Consider the following 24,012-nt stretch of genomic DNA (forward strand, 5'->3'; position numbering starts at 1 on the left):
ATCATTGGTTAAATTCTTGATGTTAGTGGTGAGAAATAGGGACAAAAGAAATGTTCATCATCATTTTAAGATCTAATGTACTGGAGTCTGGTTGTATCTACCTATGTAATTACGTAATAATCCCTACTTTTTGTTCTATAAATATAAAATTTTATAATGACAGGAGATAAGAAATTGTATTCTCCTACCAATACTTAGCGAATTTTCTCTGAAAAAAGAGTCAATAACATAACGATAAATATAGATTTTTGTATTCATAAGATAAATCATTTGAAAATTTTTATTTTTTTGTTCATTGTTTGCGTAGAATTACATATCTAATTTTATATACGTCTTGTTAGTAGATATTTAACATCAATAATTAAATTAAATGAGAAATAATTGGTAGGAAAGTAAGGCCAAATAAAAGATGTTCATAGATTTTGGGTTTAGTTGTGTGTTGATCCTGAGGAGGAAAAAATAAAGAGATGAGTTACTTTAAACTAGAAGGGTTTAAGGGAAGTCTCAGGTGGGATCTAGTTAGAACTCAAACTCGAAGAAAAAAAATCCTTATTATTAAAAAAAAAAGTATAGGATAAATGAATATATCTCGATGTTAATATATGTATTTAGCTTCATTATGGGCATTAACTGAATTAGAAAGTCAGTTTAAGTTTTGACTGATCCAATCGATTATTAGTCTGACAATAGGTTAAATAAATATCAAGATAATATTCATTCAAACATATTATAATGTGACATTAGCAGGGTTGGTCTGATGGTTAAATCAGACTGTCCATGCGGTCTTGGTTCAACTGGCTAATCCAAATTTTAGATTGAACTCAATCAAACCAAAAAAAAAAAAAAAAAGTGTATAAGTCAGAAAGAATATTGTGGCACCGGGCAAAACTTGATAACATAGTTGATTTCTACAAGCCATCATCAAAATCTGGTTTCCTGCTGGTAAATGTCTGTCAACTAAATTATTATATCAATATTGGAAAACAATATCCACAGATAACCAAAATTCTGGGTTTTCTTGACAAACAATATGATCACAGGGAAAAAAAAATTATGTCTACAGCCCAATTCTCATCAGGCTTTTAAATGAGAATGTGAGAAAATGAATTCATCATTTTATAGTCAGTTTGCAGAAAATTGAATTGACTTGCCAGGAAAAAGATGGACGGATTCCTAAATGATGACTCTCATATTCTTCAGTTTGGTACTCGAAACTACATGCACATCTCTTTAAGTATCTCCAATTACAATTTACATAACTCTATCTTCAACGTCGCCAGAAGCGACCTTGCTGCCTTTGTTCTTGCATCCGCCTGCACCATTAAAAGTTTGCTCAAACATAATAGTCAAGCTGATGATCTTTTTTTTACTCATGATATAATTATGCATTCGCCTAATCATTGTTCTTCTCATAGCTTCCTGATCAACATTATGTGTATCACCAAAGGAGATCCAACGACCCGTAAGACAATGAATAAACATTACCTTTGATAATCTTTGGAGCGTTCAAGAAACTCTTTCGCAATATCCTTTCTTTCATAAGATCCTAATACATTTCTGATGTCAGCTGGACTATTACGAGCAACATCTGCATGCCAGTAGGAACGAGAATTGTTGAAACTAACATATTGAGAGATCAGTCAGCCAAAATAACCATAAGCAGCTACGATATTACAAGTTTCTTCCTCTTGCATCACATTTCATACAGATCTATACAATGAAAACAGTAGAACAAAACAAAACTACAGTGAAATGCGGATTTCTTATGTAACCCCGGAACTGGCACTTGCTTATGAACAAATCCAACATCAGAAACCGGGCAATTCAAGAAAGGAAGCCACAAAACTACAAAGAAATATGAAAATATAAAGTGTACTAAAATGTTTGTCTCTCTTCACTTAAGCAGATTAGTCAAGCTTTTTTCAAATACCCCATAGAAGACAGTAGGTTTTGTGTCATTAATGCATCTAAATGAATTAGAAAGCTTACATTCAAGGAACGGAATAAGATCCAAAAGTTCTGTATCATCTGTCTCCAGCTTATATGGCTTAATTGGAACACAGTTTTCTGGCTGAAGGCAAGACTCAAATGCATGACCACTCACGTATAAGATCTTGGCTGGATCTCTATTAAGTTTAGAAAGATCCTGTCAACAAGAAAAAACATCATATTAGTAATACGTAAAAATTAATACAGTTAAAAAGGGCACACTGAAAAAAATGTCAAAAACAATGAAATAACAAAGCAACAAAAGTGAAAGTAGAATATCGCTCAGCAAAATAATGTAAAGAAAGTGACAAATCATAGGATACCCTATAATGCTTGCCATCTTGATACTTAGTAGCACCTCTTGATAGCCTATACCGTATGTATTTGTTATCCAACTTTTCACAAACAGGATCAACATACTGTCCAAGAAAGAGATCACGGTTTTAGCACCAATCAATCAAAGAGTATTAAAAAATGGTAGTCATAAATGTAAAAGAATCAGACTTACCATATTCAGCTGGTCAGAGTATATGACAAGTTCATAGAACTTTGCCATATGTTCCAGGAAAGCATCAACTCCTGGTCGTTTGAATGTTCGCCACCCTCTGTCACGCTTTATGTACAAAAGAGGTAGAAGCATCACAAACAAAAAAAAAAAACAGTTAGAGCTTAGAAATTAAACCATTCATGCTCATTGAAACATGACAAAGGCTGAGTCATTTTAATAGAAAACTAATAGGCTAAACCAAACCAGACAATTTCTCAGTTTAATGCGATTGAACTTTACAATACTCATGCACTAATTAAGCTGGTTCAGCTCCTATTACTGAACCAATCTATGTACAGTTTTTAGAAATCAATTTGAAAAACAGTAAATAAAAATTTATAGCTTCTTTACAATATACGTTAGGCTATACACAACACAAAACAAAGTTAACTATGTTGGATTTGTATGGAATCTATAGAAACTTGTTCAAAAATTTATAGTTCCAAAAATAATATGTAACCTATCCCAACTGGCCTAAATCACATCTCTAGAGAGGCATAAAAGAAAAATCATTGATATTGCCATGATACTGTTACTCACAGGTAAACATGAAAGTATCATATGACCTGTGCAATAACATGTCAACCAAATTTCAGAGCCACTAAAGGTTCTGAAACAAAATTTACAGGAATACATCAGAGGACCTCTTTCCAATCAAATACTTACATTCCAATCAGAGAAAATTAAAGTCTCGTTTAGATCTAGAACAAGTGTGAAAACATGCTGCTCTGCAGGATGCAAATCTGGAAGAAGCTTATCAGAGGTTGGTTCAGTAAAACCCTGACCAAAATCAAGAACTTACAGTTCAAAACAAGGAGCAAAAGCAAAAGCAGTAGGCAATACAGGCAAATAAGATGATTGTGGATAAGCATATAACACTCACTTTAACTTGTTCTTCCAATAGGGTCCTCAAATCCAGGTAAAGTTCAATTGCTTTAGCAGGAACTGAAATAGCATAATTGGTTATTAGCATCAATGATACAAGACAATAAAAAATTTCAAAAAATTGATATGTTGCTATTAGTAAGCTGTACAATCATTCCAGACACATTAATTAACAAGCCAAAAACAATGTCTCAGTTCCACACAAAACAACAATTAAGATTTTGACTCGGTTGACAAAATCTCTCACCAGAGATGGTTCAACTACAACCCAGTTGTTCTGACAACAAAGCATAGTGAGAATAATGCACATTCATTAATTATAAACTGAAGTATAGTTTAGGAAACCCACCTGTCATAGCAGCATTGTACAGCATAGCCCGATATTTCTGCATAGGATATTGATAGAAGAATGTTACCATTTAAATATCAAATAGAAAATAATGCAGTCAGAAAGCACAGCTCTGTAACTCTTACCTCAACAGCAGACGCATCATCCCCAACAGAGTAATTCAATGATTCTCGCAATGGTTTTGTCTTCTCCTCTATTTCCTGTGTACTGTATGCTGCGGACATACATCAAAAGTAAAGTTTAGAACATTTCTTAAGCAAATTGAGAAACCAAAAACAGCTAAGAGGGGATTATAGATTGAGCACTTAAAACGTACTCATCCAATTTCCCACTAGAACAAAAACCTAATTAGACGAATTGCAACAACAATTCATTCACAAACATGGCTGAAATTAAGTACTGTTTGAATCGATCCAGTATCATCAAAATTGCTCTCAAGAAAACGTAACAATGAATAAAAAACCCCACAAATAAATTTGCAATCAATAATCCATAATTCCCTTTAGTAGCTTCATTTTGTCCCAAACCAAATTAATTAACTGTTTTACCTTCAGAAGATCTTAACTTAGCTCAAAAACTCTATGCACTTGAACAAGCATTGGCCAAAAAATTATAGCGTCTCTCTTCTTCTGATCAAAAACCAAAACTTGGCTTCCAAACGTCAAATAAAAGACTTCCAAAAATCAACAAACGCTTCCCATAACAAATATGACTATTATGTTAATATTCGATTATTTATTCCTCCAATTCCCCAAAAACCCAAAATCAAAACCTAAACTTCACCACAAAAATAAATAAAAACCAAAACTTTACCATAAGTAACAAAACCAGCACCGGCTGTGACACCAGTCAAAGCCACCACAGTTCCGTACTTGAGAAACCGCCAAGGCGAGTTACGCCCCGCATCCCCTGCCGCTGTCACCTCCGGCTCCTTTTTGGGGACGTCGGAGCTGAGAAGTCTTCTGAAGCCATTACAATTTTTGCCGCCACGACTGAGCTTCGAAACGATTCGAGATCGCACAACATTCAAAGACATGTTTTATTGGAAACAAAATCAAAATTTTCTGCTTTTATTTGTCTTGGTTTTGGTATATTTTTGAGGTTTTGAGGTCTTGTAGTAGGGTTTTGCAATGTCTGTGAAACAGTGAAAGAGAGAGAGACAGTAAATTTAAAGGATGTGTTTGGGAGTCGGTTTTAGGAAATATCTACTTGGAATCCGCTAGATCCTTTTCCCAAGCACTCCTGAAAAAGTTAAATTCCTCGATTGTGAAATGACAATTTTTATTTATCGGTTGCCAATTTAACTAATAATAAGATTTGAAAAACCGGTGGATCATTTAAATAAATATCAGAATAATATTTAAAATAATTTATATATTTACTTATTAAATATAAAATTTAATCTAAAATGAGCTTCAATCCAAGAATTAACTCATTTTGATTTTAAAAAAATCGAGTTTTAAACTAATTTGAACAAGTGAGTACGATTGTTTGAGGCAATTCGAATCAAATTCAAAGTGAGAATATTTTCCAACTAAGATTGAGCTTTAACTGGTTGATCTTTAATCAATTTAAAATTGAGTTTTATTCAAACATAACTTGAGTTAAATCTAATTCTAAATTTTGGAGTAGATTCTAACCCTAATTTTTAAAGATTGATTTCGAACTAAGTCAATTCAGTTTAAATTAACATTTTAACTTAAATAAGTCAAACTCGAGTTATAGTTTTAATTGGGAAGCTCATTTCATTTGTCCCTTAAACGACCTTATTCATCTCATTCACAACATTATTTATATTATCAAAAATCCTCTAATAACATTATGTAACAATTTGAACAAACTCAATTTATCTTAAGCTCAACTCAATTTGGTTTAATTTAAATTAGCCCAGTTCGAATCTACCCATACTAATTATAACAAGAATTCAGTAAAAAAAAAAATTGTTGTAGGCTTATGGTACTGAAACGGGCTTCATCTGAAATCAATTGAAGCCCACTTCACAATATTGGCCCTTCCAAAACCATGGGCTGGGGCAGCCCATTACAAGTTTAAAGCCCATAGTAAAATCAGCCCAAAAAGGCCTGCAAAATCTTTTCTCAGTAGGCTTCTACCGAATGAATTGGTCAAATCAGAATCAATAAACCCACTAACTCTCTTTAGTGGGTTTCAACTTTCAACCAATGTTTTCAGACTAGACCGGTCCTAGACCCAGTTAACGCTTACCAAAGATTAAAAAAAAATTTAGAAGTCATGTTGCATCAATAGGTTCATTGGATCAAGATTGGTTTGCGGGTTGGACTAGAACCGTTCAAAACAGCCCAATATCAAGTTGGCCGATCTTGAACCAATATTAAATTGGTTCTTTTATATTCGAAATAGACACGTCAATTTGACCGATTCCAATAGTGGTCTACTTCAAAATACGAAAAAAGAACTTGGCCCGACACTATAGAGTGTCTGGCCAGGCTAAGAGCTTTGTCTTATGGCAGAAGCAAAAATCTGCTTCTACCACTTGACAAAAGATGCTTCTGTCAAATGGCAGAAGCCGTTGACTCTTGTAACTAGTAGTTGTTGTTTAATTTTTTTTAATTTTTTAATTAATTTTTTTTATTTACAAAAACCTAGTCAATTTTTCATTTTCGTTTTCATTTACAATTACAAATCTCTCAATTTCAATTATTTTATTATATTTTTAATCTTATTTTCTTTCATTAACTTTCATTTGAAAAATATCTGAATTCACAAATAATTATATTTTGTGTTTATAATTTCCAAAAATCTGAGTCGTGGCATTATGTGTTTCGAAGTCTTTTATCAATGATGTGATGATGTATAGTGAGATTTCTATCAAGTCTTCACTTGTGAAGGGTACCGTAATAGTTAATTTGAGGGATTATAATTCAGTACTTGTTTAAAATGTTCAAATTTCGGATCTTTTCATTTCAGAATCATCTATCTAATATGCTTAATCGAAATAAATTATACAATATAAAGTCTTTCATGACAAAATTTTTCATCTTCATAATTATCTTTCTAGTTAGGATTCGATTTGATTTGGATCAAACTCAAACATGACCTAACTTAATATTAGTTTAAATACAAAAAAATTAGCTCGAGATTGTCAAATTGAGATTCGAATTTGGTTTGAAATCAATATAACTTTGAATTCAATTCAAATCTGACTCATTTAATTCAAACTAAAACAACTTGAATCAAATCTTACATAATTCGTTATGTCATGGATCTCATAACAAGATTGTACATCTAGTATTTTCATGAAATAGTAATGATAATATCTAGGAATTTCACCTTATTACTTATAGTCCCAATTTGGGGTTTTTACGAAAACTGTCTATGTTAGGGGTGTATCTGAACCAAGTTAATCCAGAACACTAATTGGTTTAAGTTTTGTTCAAATAAAAAATAGTTTTATTCAAATTCGTTGAATCAACATTAAAAGTAGTTTAGTTCGATCCATAAGTTTGAAATTCAAAACTCAACTCCAATTCATGACTTAAGTTCGTGACTCATTAACAAAATGATATTATTTCACCTAATAATAAGCAAAATAACATCATTTGACAATTATTTGACATGACTTGAATCGAGTCATAAACTAAACTCGAATCAAATTAATTTACTAATTCGGCTCATGATCCAAACAGAGTCAAACTCTATCTAACTTAAATTCTATTTGATTTTAAAAAATGAGTAAACCCTCTCAACTCAAACTGGGCTTAAGTTTAATCTAAGTGAATTCAAGTCAAACCAAACTGAATTGAGTTAAACCAACTTTTAAGACCGAACCAGCTCAGTTCGAATTTAATTTGACCTATTTACTTAATTTTGATTAACTTTTATCTTGATTTTATTTTCATTGATTTCCCAACTCTAACAGAGAACGTAGCTATCTATAACGATACTTAGACAGAAGTTACACCTCCCAAGGAAAGAATATGTTGAGGGATTGTGACCATGAGAGAAGTAGCACCTTCTCATTAAGGAAAGAATCTCAAGAGATTGTGACCATGTTATACACAAACAATTCCATGGACAAAATTGTCCAAAATGTGGAAACTGCTTTATGTGATTGAAGAATGAAGGTAAAAAAACAAAAATTAAAGGATTTTTGAGATTCCTTTTGCAAAGAAAGATGCATGGGATTGGAATATAAATTAAAGAGATGGAAAAAAAGAAGAAGAAGCTCATAAATTTTTTTTTTTTAAACCTCCATGAAGTGACAAAGAAAAATTATTTTTGAAAAAGCCAAAAGGTTTTCATATGCGGTTTATAATAATTAGTGGTAAATTTCAACTGAATTGACTTAAATTTGAATCCATATTCGATTAAAATGAATTTTGAGTTGAAGTTCAAGTTTGACTTAACTTCAACTTGTTTGCCCTTACAACAAAGCTAGTCACTCTTATGACGAGAAAACCTTTGTATAGTAATGTAATTATTTGTATTTTTGGCTCATATTTTAAGTCTACAAACTTAACAAATAGATTAAACTTGTATTTGAAAACTAGGGTTAGAATCCACGTTCAATTAGAATGAGTTAAAATTAAATTGAAGCTCCAATTCAACACATTTTTCCCTTCGATGACATTATCATCCAATTGAATATACCGTTCACCCTTATGATTAGCTGAAGTTTATATAATTAATCGTATTTTACGTCTAAAATTCAAGTCTAAAAACATAAACACATAGATTAAACTTGTATTTGAACACTATTGCTCAAGCTTTATTATCAATTTGATTCGATCAAACCCAAAACAAGTATCTATAGCTTAAGCTCAAGCTTGAACCATCATATTGAGTTGAGCTCATATTTTTTAAAACTCATTAAGAGAGACCTACTCTTTTCTGTCAAGCTCAAACTGATTTGATTCAAATCCACCTATATTAAAAACTTTTTGATATAATGTCAACCAAACTCATGAAGCCAGTACTCAAGCCTCGTTAAAACACAAAAACTTCTAATATTCCATGACAAAAATTAGGTAGAGAACTATTCCCATTTTTAATCACAAAGTTCTTCTACCAAAAAAGCCCTCAGAAAAGTATAAAGTATAATCCATTACAAAAAGCTAGAGTGTCTTGTGTTGTAGAATATGGACCTTTTTCATCCATCAAATCATTTGTTCAGTATTCTTTTATACCAGAGTGGAGGTGAAGGTGACTTAGCAAAAACATCTATCCAATTTTCAATCTTTTTTTTTCATGAGTTTGGTCCCAAACTCCCCTGAGAATGCCAAGATAGACACTCATGCTCAATCATCTACCTGAAACTTCTACTAGTCAACCTCAAATATAAAGGAAGTAGCCAACTAGAAAGTTCAAAACAATCAAGTAATTCAATGCATGTAACATGTTAGATATCCCTTATCTTAAAAGAGAAATCTCCTATATCTTTGTTTAAAATCTGAGGACAAAATATTATCTTTATAATAGAGATATGTATAACTTTATTTTAATATCTAAACCCAAAAATATCATTTTTATATAGAATGATATAATTATCATGCTTTATAAAAGTCAATAACTCTTATTTAATCGTAATTTGAGTTTAAGTCAAATCATCTTAAGTAAGTTGTCAAAAAGTCATTGATAGATTCATCTTCTACAACGATTTTTCAATTTTTTTTTTATGACTTTTATGTTTTTTTCTCTTATGATCTTTCTTCTACTTCATTAGCACTTTTTAATGATTCGTAAACGATCTTATTCATAGCTTAAATTAAAATACGAATTAAAATTTATAAATTTAATTTAAACTTAAACTAAATCCTATTCAGGTCTCTACTCAACTTAAATCTACCCCTTCTTAGAGCCAGATTTTGAGTTAGAGAAAAGCGTCAACAATTTGTCTTGTGCAAAACGTTGTCAAGGAATATCATATTATATAGAAGTATATTTTTTTATTTTTTGGAATTTTGACCCAGATACTGAATTGTCTTCTAGCATAAAACATCCTTAGAATTATTTGCACCTGAAAATTTTCTCTGTAGTTCCAATAAATCATGTCATAATTATCCAAATATCCGTCTCTAAATTGCATGCAAACGAGGGCATTTTTGTAAACCTAACTACAACCCATGTATGCCTATCAATTTTAAAACCTCTATATAAGGATGTCCATAGTTTCTTCTTTGACACATAACACACCAGCACAAAGCTCTCCCATTGCATTGCATGTTTCATTTCCTTCCCCAAATCTTGCTTCTTCAAGAAACCAATAGTGAAGAAACAAAGAGAGATATATACATATATATATCAACATTCAACCATGGATCACCAAAGCCATGAAAATCAAAACCAGAAGACTTTGAGTCATAAATTTCCAACAGCAAAGTTTCTAAAACAAGTAACCAAATTACTCCTTTCAGTCTCTGTGTTTTCCCTCTTCTTTTCCCACTCAACTTGGTTTTCTTTGCCCATAAGACTGATCAGCCACAACTTAGACAAGAACTACATATTCCTTCTCTGCAATGGACTTCTAGTTTTCCTTGCAAAGTTCTCAGGCTTGTTATCTTCTTCCTCATCCAAGCACAACAACAATAACAATACTACCCTCACCAATGAGTACTATAATGATTTCAAGCCTTACGCAGACGAGTCGCGATCCGAAGGGATTTTGATGGAAACAGAAGATAATTCAGCAAAAGAGAATGCTTCTGACCATCAAGTGGTTGAAGGAGAAAGTCATGAAGAAGTGAAACAAGAAGAGCAAGAAGTTGCAGAAGAAACTAAATATGTCATTGAGGAAGATGATGAAGAAGAGATTAAAGAGCCAGAGGCAGAAGATGAAGAAACTGAAAGAGAAGAACATTATGGGATCTTGAGTACAGAAGATTTGAACAAAAAGATTGAAGATTTCATCAGAAAAAGGAAAGAAGAACAGAGGATTGAAGCTAGGCAGCAATTAGTCATGGTTTAATTTCATTAGTGAAATATATTTTCACTATGAAGTTTGAGAAATTAATATAAAGTTTTCTATATTTATTTGTTCTGTTTCTGTCTTTTTTGAAATTATTTTCTTTTTGGTATGGAAGTCAGGGATATCCTCGGGCTAGCCTGCTAGCTTTGATGTATATCTAGACTAAGTTCCCTATTTGGTCCGATCGAAGGTTGAATCAAAATAGCTTACTGTAGTTTTTTTTTTTTTTTGGGGTTGGCTGTAATTATATGTTTATTGCACAAATAGCAATAATTTTTAGAATAACAAGTATATAATTTCGTTTAAATAAATTATGTAAATGTCAAAATTTATTAAATGTGAAATTATTATTTTACCCTTATATAGTTTTTTTTGGTTTTTAACCAGAGTTTGGTTTTGAATATTATTTATGTGATCTTGTTAAATTTCGTTTGAATATTATTTAGAGATCTCTTCATTTGGACAATGACAATACATCTAAATGATTCATTTAGACGTCATCATCTAAACAAAAATAGTTTGAATTTTCAAAGAAAAGTCATCTAAATTTTTAAATAATTTTCATTAATCCATGATCAAAGAGAAAAGAGAGAGATAAAGTAGGAGGGATGACGACCGACAGTCAAAGACGACAGATTATTGTCAGAGAAAAGAGGAAAAAAACTCTAAGATAAAAATTATCACTTTTCAAACTTTGAAGGAAATTTTTGAAAGTGAAATTATGAGTTTTTGAATTGAGAGGAGAAAATGTGATTTAAATTTTAGTATTTAAAATTTTTTTGTTAAATAACAGTTTTATCACTAACCTTCTCTAAGATTTTTAACAAAAATTATCTTATGAATAGCTATTTGGATTATTTTAAGTTGGAGAATAAGACTTTGAGATTTTACTATATCTTAGATGGGAACAAATCTTTCGGCCTAAAAAGAATATTATCAACCAATAAGGGTTACTTAGAGGTTAGAAAAGAATACTATCATATAATATATGATACTAAACCCTTATACTATTACATTGAATAAATTAGTTAATGCTTTTGATAAGGTTGAGCAAGAAAATTAATTAAATGTTGTTTGAGATTGGACATTGAGGCCCATTTGAAAAGGGCAATACTTATTTTTAATTAAAAATAATCTATTATGATAGACATATAGTAGGTTTTTTCAATCTACGGTTTCCCGAATTGTTGTTCAATGAACTTGTTTGAGAAACTTAGTTTTAAATTTTATAAAAACCCAAATGATTTCAAGAGAATCGAACTTATTCTTATGAGCATATAGTAGGTTTGTACAAGTTTATAAGAGTTATCAAACTTATTGTTCAAATGAATCCCAATAAAAAATCAAAGTCCAAAATTGAAAGCAAATCAATTTATATAAAAGAATGATATTATATATACAAATAGTGAGTACTATTAGATATAAACAAACTGGCTATTATCATATAACATCTAATTATTTATTTTACCTGTAATTTAAAATCATTTAATCTTATAATAATATATCAGTTGTTTGTATTCATTACTACTTAACTATTCATATATAAAAGTATGATTGGTAGGAAAATCAACCAAACTTCTCCACCCACATATTGCACATACGAAGGTTCATGCTTCAACAGAAGATCTATTTGCCTTGTGCAGTGGAATTGCAATAAGATCATAAAAATGGAATCTTTCTCTACTTTAATGCATATATTAGTTGCAGTATATAAATAAATACGTATTTATATGTATTATCATATTATCAGATTTTTTTATCTTTAATTTAAAATTATTCAACTATATAATTACACACATCAAATATATATATATTTATGTATTTAAAATAAATACATATAATTTTATTATTACTCTTACCGATAAAAATACATATATATAAATATTTAACTACGCCAGGTGGCAGAAGATTCCTACAAGCCCTTTACACCTCCACGGCTATAAACTCAACCTTTCATTTTCACCCCTGGGAAGATTTACATCAACAAAAATAGGGCCCTCAAGGAAATCATATATATATAAATATATGGATGGGCCAAAGGGAAATTGATTTCATATTTGAACGATGCAAATTTGATTCACTCCACAGATCTGACAAATCAATTGTTCGTGTAAGATCTAGAACCCCCCCCTCCCTACTCAATTGGTGGGGCTGCAGATAGTTATAATTGCAACCTTTACCGACACTGCTGTAACCATGGGTGCAACCCGAGTGAGGGCCTGCTCTATATCAGATCTAGTGCAAAATGGTCAGCTTATAACTTGGCTTGGATCGCTCGAATGGTGAGTAAAAATATCGGGGAAATGAAACAAAGTGGTTTGAATCTAGAAGAATCACGGGAAAAGAATTAAAATTTCTTCAGAAAAAAAAAGAAAAAGTTTGCAGCAACACCAGCTAAGCATCAATTTTGAGTCCCGTTCAAATTAAAATTTCTTCAGAATTTGATTTGATTTAAGTCAAATTTGACCCGACTTTGATCACATCCAACTTTGTCTTAGAAGTAAAAGTAAAGAATTTGCCAAAACAAAACATAAAGCCTTTGTAGAATGATAGAACAATCACGTCGAAGAAAAACATATTAATTGTATTGCATGAAAATACTCGGGTGTGGATCTAAAATGTTGTTACATGTCTAAACTTTCATCAAAAAATTATCAACAAATAATTATATTTATTAGTTTAAGTTTGGAGTTGATTTATACAATAAGATAAAGTAAAGATGGATTCAACCCTAACTAGCTCAAACTCGAATCATTATTTGTTCAGATAAGTTAAACTCAAACTAAAAACTCTAATTTAATGCCAAAGCTTTTTTTTTTTCTCTAATAACTCCTATTCTTCCCAATATTATTGTTCACTATTCGAACTGACTTAAATTCAAACTTAAACTTAATATTTTATTTCGAACCTAACTCAAATAAATTAACTTATATATGCATAAATTAACTCGAACAACAAGTATCGAAAAGAGAACTACTTATTATAGATTGGCCTACAACAACAAATTGTTGCAAAGAGGTTAGTCTGAACTTTGTTGGAGGAGCTTTGAGTTAAGTCGATGTTTACAACAAACAAATGACTGAAAGGCTAATTGTTGTATAGAAGTGATACGGATTTTGTGAAAAGGTTCTCTAAATTCAGAAGATGAGTTCTCAAGGAGATATACAAGGGGCTACTCGAACTTTGCTCGCTTATTAACCTTGTTGAAAAGAGCGGGTTACAATTTGTAGACTCTAGTGACCTATTAAAATGTAGGTGTGCCTCGAGTGACCTATTAAAATGTAGGAATGACAAGTTCAACAATATGTCATGAAGGGCTTGTATGTGAAATGAATATATGTGTTACAAAATAGAATGAGCTAAGATTAAAATTTTAGGCAAATCGAACAAAATAACATCTTCTTGAACTTGCATTGTTTTTTGTTCATAAGTGAAATGTTCTTCGTTTTCCACCAGTTGTTTTTCCTAGATTGGGTTTTCTACGTGAATATTTATGTTTCTATGTTAGATACTTGTGCATTTTTTATATTTGTTTTGGTTAAATTTCATAACATTGATGAATAAGCATGGACATGAAGATATAATAACTTGAATATGGTAGTTTCATCATGTATGGTATCATATATAAAAAATCTAATTTTTATGTTATCTCTCATATATCATATCATATCGTATGATATAATTTTAAAAATATAATAAGAATATCTTCAATTGTTATATTATTATATTAAAAATTATTACAAATATTTTCGAAATTTTGAAATTTCTCAAATACATCCTCACCCTATTATCACTTTTTTAACAAGTATATTAGTGTATTAGTTTATATCGATAAAATTATTGATACGGATCAATATATATATTATCATATACTATGCCTAATATAATGTATCAAGTTTCAATACACCTAAGGTACAGATAGTTTTCCATGCACATAGAGTAGGGCTGGATTCAAAGCGAGTTTGTTCGGACTCCAAACGAGCTTTGCTCGAACGAGCCCGAGCCCAAACACACGAATCCAAATACTTAAATTATGAAACGAGCCGAACACGAACATGTGTTTAGCGAGCTCGACGAGCTCGAATCTGAGCCCGAGTTTGGGCTCACTAAAAACGAGTTGGGCCCTATTCAGACTCGACTCGGCTCGGCTCGTATCCAGCCCTAACATAGAGTGCCAACAAAGACAAATCAAATTAAGTTTGTCATGATCCTAAAATAATTCAATCTATAATCATTGATGAAATGGGGTCTATGATTGGGTCACAAACTGACCCAGACAAACCCAGATGCATCATTTTTAAGGTCCTGGCAATATATGTTTCCAGAGAGATCTAACCTGGATGATGGGTTGATTTCTTGAGATGAACAAAGCCTCTGAATGTGAACCGCCGACACATCTATCGAAGGATTCTTAGCAAGGACCTGCAATTTTCATCTGATAGTTTCCTAACAATTAGTTAGTGATGAATATGACTAATGCTTTAATATTCACATACTGATTCTTTGAACTAAGCCACAGAAACAATCGGGTTATATCAATTCAGAAGACTAAAGTCCAATGGCCGACTCAAAATGTGCTGTCCTGGTGAGATTGGTACTGATAAAAGTACTAAGAAATTGATTGTAGCACAACAGTCCAATGCCATGATGTGATTTTTCCTTGCCTAGCACCTTCTGATCATCATTTCAAGCACAATTATAAGCTTTCGATAGAAGATTTATATGAGTTTGGACTTTTTAATCTAAACAATTAGTTTTTTAAAAATATTTCTTTCAAAATTCATATTATTTGGTATTAAAGTTATTATCACCTCTTTTAATTGCAATCGTATAACAACTCCTTTTGTTTGAATTATTGAATTAAAACTACAGTTTGATATTAATTTGTTCAAGATGAGTTGAACCTCTAGCTCAAACTTGACTCATTCCAATCAAACCACATATTCAAGCCAGCCAGCTTAAATCAAATTCACCCCTAAAAATGACCCCAAAGATTGATTTTCAAAAATCACAGACCTGATGACATGCACTACACTGTTCGTAGGGGCTGGAAGAGCGCTAGCACACCACCGACCCCAATTGATATGCTATAAACTCAAGTCAAAGATGCGAGACTTGGAGGACTCTGACCATTAAGAACTGTATTAATGTTGAGTGTCGTAAAACCCCGTTTTAGCCATCAAACAGGTCTGACCATTGAGGACATGTATCAATTGTGACTTTTGTGCCACTACATAACAATCAACTAAGCAATAAGTACGCAAATGCGAACTCTCCATAAGGAGTTGCAGAAACCTGATAGAATAAAATGTGGCATACCTATGCATTAGAGACACAGAGGAAACAGGTTAAAGGTTGCAAAATGGGCCATTCAAAGAGATTTTTCTAACTTCTTGTGGAGTTGTCTGGATACCTTTTTCCCTGTATAAACAAGAAAAAAATTTTATTTATAAATGAACTTGAATAGACAGTACAGGCAAAGTTTGAGCTTAATTTGTTACTGACAGTGATGACAATGCAGCGGTTTCTGTCACAGAACTGGTGCTTGGCTAACCGCTGGAACACTGATTACCAGGAATTAATAACAGGAATCGATCACAAGCAACATTGGCAAGGATTTGTTATAATAATTTTAGGTACACAGTACACTTAATAGTTAGTCCAGTCAAACCGGTTTGAGTGGCTGGCTTAGGTCAATGTTTAAAGTTTAATAAGTCATTGGACCGGATCGCCTATGATTGCGAAACGTCCTGCTAAATGCATTTAGACACAATTTTGTTTGGTATGTTCACCACCTCAACAATTGGGAGAGAATGCACAGGAAGACAATTTGGTTTGTTTATTTAATATGTCATGAAGTTGGCCAAGATGAGAGAAAAAAAATTTACAATTAGTGAAAAACGAATCAAATTCATCTTGTAGGAAATATGTATTCCATACCACCCCTTGTTAAATTTTGTTTGATTAAATATTTCTTTTTGTTTATTTAATCTATCAACAATCCAATCAACGGTTAAATCAATCAAAATCCAAACAAACCCCTTGCCTTGGTCGGCTTTGATTTTCCTCAACAGGCACAGCAATGTGGTGGACCTGCGAAAAAATAAGCTAAACAATCACATACTAGTAAGGCGCAACCGAATCATAAATGTGTTGTGTCATTCTTACAGTGTTAAGATTGTTTATACGGTCAAATTTCCTTCCAGCTTCCACGAATCTTAACCAGCCTGTCAGCAACCGTCAACAGATTCAAATGAATTACTAAATGCTAGTATTTTTGACACTAACCAAGCGAATCGGGTCCATAGCTCAGTGGTAGAGCATTTGACTGCAGATCAAGAGGTCACCGGTTCGAACCCGGTTGGGCCCTTAATCTTATACTCCTATTTTTAATCTCTGGAAAATATCCCAAATCCTCATTTTTTAATCTGGAGAAAATATCCCGAACCAAAGTACATTCAGAAAATGCATATTATTCGCCAACCAAGAAAGGCAGACATCCCATATGCAAAACACGATCTCATCATATGTATAAAATTTAGAAACCAAAAGGCTCGAATATCTTCACATAAAATTTAATGCCTAAATCATCTACTTTACCTACTGTTATTTGTAACAATACAAAAGCACCCATAAAAGGACGTCCAAACAGTTGCTTTGCTTTTAATCTCAATTAACAACTACTCCACCACAAAATTTAAGCTATAAATTCCAAATTTAGTAACATTTTTTAGTAATTCTCATATAATCATGATCACAAACCAGAAGGTCAAATCTAAAAGAAGTTTGCATAAATATTTTTTGATCTCAAAATCAACTTTATCTACCGTATGGAACACTTTTAACAGTATGAACAAACTTCCATACAACACCTAAATCAATAGACTACTTTCCTTTCTACAAAATTTCACTTCAATTCTTGAAAAATAATTTTTATTCAATCATAATCTTGTAATGATAAACCAAAAAATTAAAAAGAAACCGAACCAGTTTGCATCGAGATTCTTGCAGTAGTTTCTCAACCGTTCGATGAAAATCAAAGGTGATAGTTCCTCGCTTAGGTCTTTCACAATTCATCTGGTGAATTCTACAAGTAGAAACAACAAAGTTAAATTCAAAATCAGAAACAGAAATTTAAAAAAAAATCCATAAAAACAATAAAACTACATGTGGTGAAATGAATATGTTTTTTGTGCTTTGTGTTCTTACTTCTGTTTTCGATGACGTTTGATTTTGAAGGGAATCGCGATGACACTGTGAGCTCGAACAATTTCCCTCCATTTCTTTTTTCTGATTTTGAACTTTTCGTGTTGAATCACGAATGTTCAAAATGGCGGTAAATTCGAATATATACTTGTACTCGGGCTAGAACATTTGAGCTTGGGCTGGAGGCCCATTGTTGAAAATCAACCCTATTACCAAATTTACCCCTTAAGTAATTTATTAAAATATGTTGAAACATATTCTAGTTGAGTTGAACCCAAACAAAGTTCATCAAAGAAGCCACTGAAAAAAAAAAAAAGGAAGGATTGTAAAAAATGAAAACGAAGAAAAATAATTAAAAATGAAGTCAAAAAATAAAAAAAAAATTATTAGAAAAGATAAAACTTGTTGACGAATTTCTGGCTCAACACAATCTTGAGGTCGGACTACCCCTACTAGAACTTGATTGTTTGAGGAATAACGATCCGATCTCAAGTAGCTCAAATTAAACTTACAAATATAAACATATAATCACATGATAATATATTATTATTAGTATCTAAATTTATATTCGTTATAAATGTACATAGCATTACTTTTTTTTACTAACACTACACAACATTTGGGGTTGGGCTAAAGTAACCCCAATACCAAATTAAGCACTTGAATAATTATCATAAGAGCAACGACATGTATACACATATTTGGTATATAATTTAGGTATAAAGACGATGTGTCATCATGTAATTAGATATTACTTTATTTTTAATTTAAAATCATCAAATCACATAATGATATATCATTTGTATACCCAAATTATATACCAAAAATATGTACGTAATTTTTTTTTTGTTATTAAAAACATGTAATTTTTAGAAAATAACAATATGACGGTACCAGACTATTATTTTCTTCATAAAAAAACTTTATTTCTCTTGTTAAAAGACCAATTTATTGAAGGGATAATTTTTTTATTTTTTTATTTAAAATTATTTAATTATATAATAATATTTTTTTTATTATTTATTTATATAGAGTATTATTACAAGTTGATTGGTTCCTTTAATCTCATAAAATTAAAAAAATGGGAAGCATCATATCAACATTTATGGCCCAACCAAATGGGGTCATGAACAAACAAATTATGCATCAAAGCATTATCTTCTACCAAACTTGATTCAATTTCAAGATTTGTGGAAATTCCAAGCAATGAAATACCCTTCCCTCTCACTTGGAAACAAATAGAAAAAAGGCACTACCCACATAGACACACACTCCTTGTCTACCAAAGAATTCTATTTGCTTGAGCTTGAATGCTCATTGTCTTTTTCTTTTTAGGCAATTTTTTTATTTTTTGATTTTTTTTTTGCTGATGTCACTATTTATTATTCGAATCGATTGTAAGTGTAAATTGATCATTTTGAATTCTAAATAAGTTTTAAATGACTCTTATTCGAGATTTAAATGAACCAAGTTAATCCAACCAGGATAATTTACTTTATTTTTTAAAAATAATTATTTTTAAAAAATAAAGTAAATTATCCTGGTTGGATTAACTTTTGTTTTGATCCTTTCGCTACCGACAAGCGTCAGGTTCTCAATATTTCCCATATTCTATCTCGAACAAAGTATAAGCTTGATGTTGGCAGTCAGCTCAAACCATCACAAAACAACGCACCTTTTCCAACTCTACAGGAGTGCATAGAAGCTTAACTTGCCTAACTGCTAAAGTTCTGAATTTTCCTGGAAAGTTCAAGGAAGTTTCTCGCTGAATTCCTTCTTCCAAAAGCACTTCTGAAGTGGGTTTAAAAGAAGGTGCTTTAGTTCAACTGGTAAGTGCCACAACACACAGAATACTCTCTCTATTACTCAAGTAATGTGTAGCTACATCTGGGTGGAGTTGTTTTTAGTTTCAGCTTGTTAGTGAGAAGTGGAGTTCTTTTAGTGGAAACCCATATGTTGTTTTGTGTTGATAATGAAGCCATCTAACTTACTTGGTCTGATTATGGTTTCAATTCTGTTCCTTTGTTTGCTTCTTATTGAGGCAAAATTGATGTTGCTATCATGCATTAATTAAGGAAATGATCTTCATCATCATCATCATAAGTTCATCATGTTGACCACCACTGTTGAGATCTTGCATTTGTTGGAAACTTGCTTGGTTAAGGTTTACTTTGTGTTTAGACCCATTGTAGTTGTTTCTGTTAATGTTTCCATGGAAAAAGATTGAAAAGAAGTACCAGCAAATCATAGATTCAATCAATGTTGACAATTTGCTTGTTCTTTCTGATGCTGTAGAGGGTTCTTTAATTATTTGCAGGGGTTATTCAGAGATACTGTCACCTGTGAGTGTTCAAAATTTGTTCTTTTTCCACAATGTACTAGGTTTTCATTTCGAAGAATTGTAGTTTACATATAATTGGTGGTGCACTTTTGCTAGATGAACAGAAATAGAGCTTAAGCTGATGTCTTGACAATAGATTACTTTGATAATTTGAGAGGGGTCTTAAAAAATCATTTATTCAATCAATGCTGACAATTTGCTTGTTCTTTCTGTTGCCCCAGAGGGATCTTTAATCATTTGCAGGTGTAATTCAGAGATAGTGTCACTTGTGAGTGTTTAAAATTTGTTCTTCTTCCACGTTGTACTAGGTTTCCATTTCGAAGAATCATCATTTACCTATAATTGGTGGTGTATTTTTGCTAGATAAGCAGAAATAGAGCTTAAGCTGATATCTTGATTGTAAATTACTTCGACAATTTGAGAGCTTATCCCTTGAAATGAGCTGCATCCTGACTGGTGTCATTACTTAAACTTTTGATGTGTCTGATCACTTGCAGGTTGTTTAATGGCCTCCAAGGGTACAAACCAGACCTTGCTCCCAGGACTAGCAGATCCACCACCTCCAAAAAGTAATGAAAAAGTTTCCAAGATAAGGCGATATCGTCGCTGTAAAAGTGCTCCGACAGCTGATTTTCTTCCTGCGGAAATTGGCTTAAACAACCTTCGACGCTCCGAATCCATTTTTTGGAAGCCTCATCCTCATTATCTGAGGTTGGCTGCATACTTGGGTGTGTATCTGAGTGCAGGCACCATGTGCTTCTTCAGCATTCAGGGACAAATCAAAGGAAAGAAAACAAATGGAATCTTGGATTCTGTTTATTTCTGTATTGTGACAATGACCACAGTTGGATACGGAGACCTTGTGCCAGATAGTGTTCTTTCGAAACTACTTGTCTGTGCTTTTGTCTTTATAGGGATGGGTCTAGGTGGTCTAATGCTGAGTAAAGCAGCCGACTACTTGGTAGAGAAGCAGGAAATCTTTCTGATTAAGGCCCTGCATATTCCTCAAAAACTTAGTCCAATGGATATGCACAAGGAGGTTGAAACACACAGAGTCAGGTACAAATGCATCTTGCATTTGATCATCGTTTTGGTGCACATCATTGTCGGGACAGTTGTCCACGCCTTTGTTGAGGACATGGACTTCGTCGATTCCTTCTACTGTGTTTGTTCTACCATTACAACACTGGGTTACGGTGACAAGAGTTTCTCAACGACTGGGGGTCGTGTTTTCGCAATCTTTTGGATCCTCACTAGTACCATGTCTTTAGGTCAGTTTTTCCTCCGCATTGCTGAGCTAAACACTGTAAAGAGGCAAATGAAACTGGTCAATTGGGTTCTTAACCGGAGAATGACAGCCGCCGACTTGGAGGCAGCTGATCTTGATGGCGATGGCGATGTTAGGTACATAATCTCTCATTGTTTCTAAATTCTTGTTTGCTAATGTTTTCTCCAAAAGTACTCTCTCATATTGCCTATTTTTTCAACAGTCCAGCGGAGTTCATCATATATAAGCTCAAAGAGATGGGGAAGGTTTGCGAAGAAGATATTTCACCGGTATTGAAGGAGTTCAAGGATCTTGATGTCGATCAATCAGGAACATTGTCGACTTCCGATATAATACTTGCTCAAAACCCTCAAACCAAATAGCTGAAGTTGATCCTCTTTGTAACATAAAACTAATGTCAACTTCTTATTGCCAAATGTATTCTCATAGACCGAACCTAAAATAAAATTTAAGAGACTAAGGTTAAATATAAAAAGATCAATAAAAAAATAAAATTTTATGAGTTATATCGATATTTTTCAAATGCTTCAATGAAAAAAATTCAAAACGAAGGGAGGCTCGGCCACTGTAAATCATGTTTGTGCTTGATGTTTGAGAGTTCCTCTGTCCCTTTTCATGAGGAGATAAAGTTTCTAAACCTTGACTTTGTGCTTGCTTACTCTCACAGCCACCATGGATTTCCAATATGATATCACACTTTTTGATTTTAACCCACTTGCCAACCTTTTAATTTCAATACGATATGATTTCACGAGATTACTCATTTTGACCGTTTTCGTTCATTGAACTTTACCTTTTTACTGTTTTAACTAAAGGTGTATTTAAATTAAACTCAGTTATCCAATTTGAGTTTTGATTAACTCAAATTCAGTTTAATATGAAGAGAGTTGAGTTTAAGTTTGGTTATGATACTTAATCGAATTTTAGTTGAGTTTAGTTTAATATTGTAATTGGATGAGAATGAACCAAAACGACATTATTTTGATTTATATTAGTCAAAACGATATATTTTAAATTTTATTGATAAAATAACATTATTTTAATTAATACAAATCGAATTTTTTAAAACTCGTGAGCTTAGCAAGTTGAACATCCTCAAATGCAAACTCGATCTGGAATATATAAACCTCATAGAGTCGACCTTGGTTTAAGTGTGTTCATTTTGAGTTGAATTAGCAAACAAAACAATATTGCTTAGAATCTAATCCTACTCTTAACAACCGTTATGTTATATTACTTTTTTAGGCACCAACAAGGTTAGATTTGATTGTATAAAACTTGAATAAACTCAATTTGAGATCCGTTTTGATTTTTAAAAAATGGCAAAGTTAGAAACAAAACTTGAAAGGATCAAAGTGAATAACAACAAAATATAGGGTGGTACAAGATAATAAAATATAAAAAGGCTCAAATAAATTTGAAAGTTTATTGATGTTTTACCTTTATTATAAGTTAAAAAAATTAAGTTAACTCTTTAATCTCCTCTTTTGTTCACTGATTTATAAGAGTTTGCTTGAAATCAGTTGGGGGTTGACAAAATAAGATTTAAATTTGATTTGAGGGTAAGTTTATTTTAGATTTAATTTAAATTTACTCAAAGTTAAATCAAATTATTTTATAAAAATTAAAAGTGTACATAGTTTAGTTTAATACAGTTTAAAAGTTTTTTTAAATTAAATTAAAAAACAACTTAAAAATTTTCAAAACTAAACCAAATCGTTTGAGATTTCAAATCAAATTATACTAAACTAAAATAAAAAATATGATTTGATCCAATTTAAATTATAATTTAAACCATAATATTAATATGCTATAATATACAAGATATACTATATGATAAAAATAAAAAATAATTTATATAATAAAATATATAAAATTAATATAATATAACAAACCTATCGTATAATATAAAATTTAACTAGCCTACCCCTCAATGTTAATTCAAGGTGAAAAAATCACGCGCATGGTCTTGGGTTGGGCGGTTCGTGGTCCCCCCCTAGGTCATAAAAGGTGTCGACATCCAAGACCAAGTGAAAATCAGTCAATCAATCGACCATGATGCGTGAATCTACTTGACCTTTTTATCGCTGCCAGCGATCATCAGAGTGGCAGTGGCCCACAATACCCACAGATCCACTGTTAACCGTACGAAATAATCAATTAAAGTCGGTTGATTATCATATATAATCGCCATCTCCGAGGCCCACAGAGCGAGTGGCGAACGTCCCAGATTCAACCTCCGATAATATTAGAATACATTCGTAGTATTTGAACATGCGTCTGCATGGCCCACTAAACCACTGATTAAACGTGTAAACTCAGTAAAAAATTTTAGCAACTTTCTATTATTAGCATCAATTAATATAATTATAGATTAAAAAATTATTAAAATAATTTTAATTTTACTTAAAAAATAATTTAAATAATAAAAAAATAAGGATTCAAAATTTTTCCCATAATATAT

At 31.9% G+C, this 24,012-nt stretch overlaps 3 protein-coding genes, 1 long non-coding RNA gene and 1 other non-coding gene across 9 annotated transcripts; 3 read left to right on the top strand and 2 right to left on the bottom strand.

Moving 5' to 3' along the window:
• Positions 1–937: 937 nt before the first annotated feature.
• LOC123201984 (mitochondrial import inner membrane translocase subunit TIM50-like) lies at positions 938–4,919 on the bottom strand. Its single transcript, XM_044617672.1, has 10 exons — positions 4,584–4,919; positions 3,896–3,984; positions 3,771–3,807; positions 3,420–3,481; positions 3,203–3,316; positions 2,498–2,602; positions 2,313–2,408; positions 1,990–2,146; positions 1,486–1,588; positions 938–1,313 (listed from the first exon to the last, which is right to left on the bottom strand). Exons 1-10 carry the CDS (start codon positions 4,804–4,806, stop codon positions 1,268–1,270), a joined length of 1,032 nt encoding a protein of 343 aa, XP_044473607.1. The 5' UTR covers positions 4,807–4,919; the 3' UTR covers positions 938–1,267.
• A 5,143-nt stretch (positions 4,920–10,062) lies between these two features.
• On the top strand, positions 10,063–10,713 carry LOC123201777 (protein MNN4). Its single transcript, XM_044617330.1, has one exon. The coding sequence runs from the start codon at positions 10,063–10,065 to the stop codon at positions 10,711–10,713; it is 651 nt and encodes a 216-aa protein (XP_044473265.1).
• A 6,045-nt stretch (positions 10,714–16,758) lies between these two features.
• On the bottom strand, positions 16,759–18,036 carry LOC123201921. The gene is made up of 4 exons (XR_006498885.1): positions 17,923–18,036; positions 17,701–17,800; positions 16,882–17,141; positions 16,759–16,806 (listed from the first exon to the last, which is right to left on the bottom strand). It is a non-coding gene; the product is annotated as an uncharacterized LOC123201921 (long non-coding RNA).
• TRNAC-GCA lies at positions 17,012–17,083 on the top strand. Its single transcript has one exon. It is a non-coding gene; the product is annotated as a tRNA-Cys (tRNA).
• A 1,528-nt stretch (positions 18,037–19,564) lies between the features above and the next one.
• LOC123201916 (two-pore potassium channel 1-like) lies at positions 19,565–22,054 on the top strand. Of its 5 annotated transcripts, none has more exons than XM_044617520.1 (4): positions 19,566–19,748; positions 20,482–20,528; positions 20,758–21,664; positions 21,751–22,054. In XM_044617520.1, the coding sequence occupies exons 3-4, from the start codon at positions 20,766–20,768 to the stop codon at positions 21,908–21,910; spliced, it is 1,059 nt and encodes a 352-aa protein (XP_044473455.1). In that variant the 5' UTR covers positions 19,566–19,748; positions 20,482–20,528; positions 20,758–20,765; the 3' UTR covers positions 21,911–22,054. The 5 variants fall into 5 exon arrangements, with proteins under 5 accessions (XP_044473457.1, XP_044473455.1, XP_044473453.1 ...); XM_044617518.1 differs by lacking the exon at positions 19,566–19,748 and adding an exon at positions 19,755–20,261; XM_044617522.1 differs by lacking the exon at positions 20,482–20,528 and having other exon boundaries at positions 19,565–19,748.
• The last annotated feature ends 1,958 nt before the right edge of the window (positions 22,055–24,012 follow it).

This window comes from Mangifera indica, chromosome 18 (assembly GCF_011075055.1).
Source record: "Mangifera indica cultivar Alphonso chromosome 18, CATAS_Mindica_2.1, whole genome shotgun sequence".
NCBI lineage: Eukaryota > Viridiplantae > Streptophyta > Magnoliopsida > Sapindales > Anacardiaceae > Mangifera > Mangifera indica.

Coding starts and splice junctions, on each gene's coding strand:
- LOC123201916 (XM_044617522.1), top strand. CDS start 20,766: ATGGCCTCCAAGGGTACAAACCAGACCTTGCTCCCAGGACTAGCAGAT. Junction 21,665..21,750: donor GATGGCGATGGCGATGTTAG/GTACATAATCTC, acceptor TTTTTTCAACAG/TCCAGCGGAGTTCATCATAT.
- LOC123201984 (XM_044617672.1), bottom strand. CDS start 4,806: ATGTCTTTGAATGTTGTGCGATCTCGAATCGTTTCGAAGCTCAGTCGT. Junction 3,317..3,419: donor TATTGGAAGAACAAGTTAAA/GTGAGTGTTATA, acceptor GATTTTGGTCAG/GGTTTTACTGAACCAACCTC. Junction 2,409..2,497: donor ACTCTGACCAGCTGAATATG/GTAAGTCTGATT, acceptor TTTCTTGGACAG/TATGTTGATCCTGTTTGTGA.
- LOC123201777 (XM_044617330.1), top strand. CDS start 10,063: ATGGATCACCAAAGCCATGAAAATCAAAACCAGAAGACTTTGAGTCAT.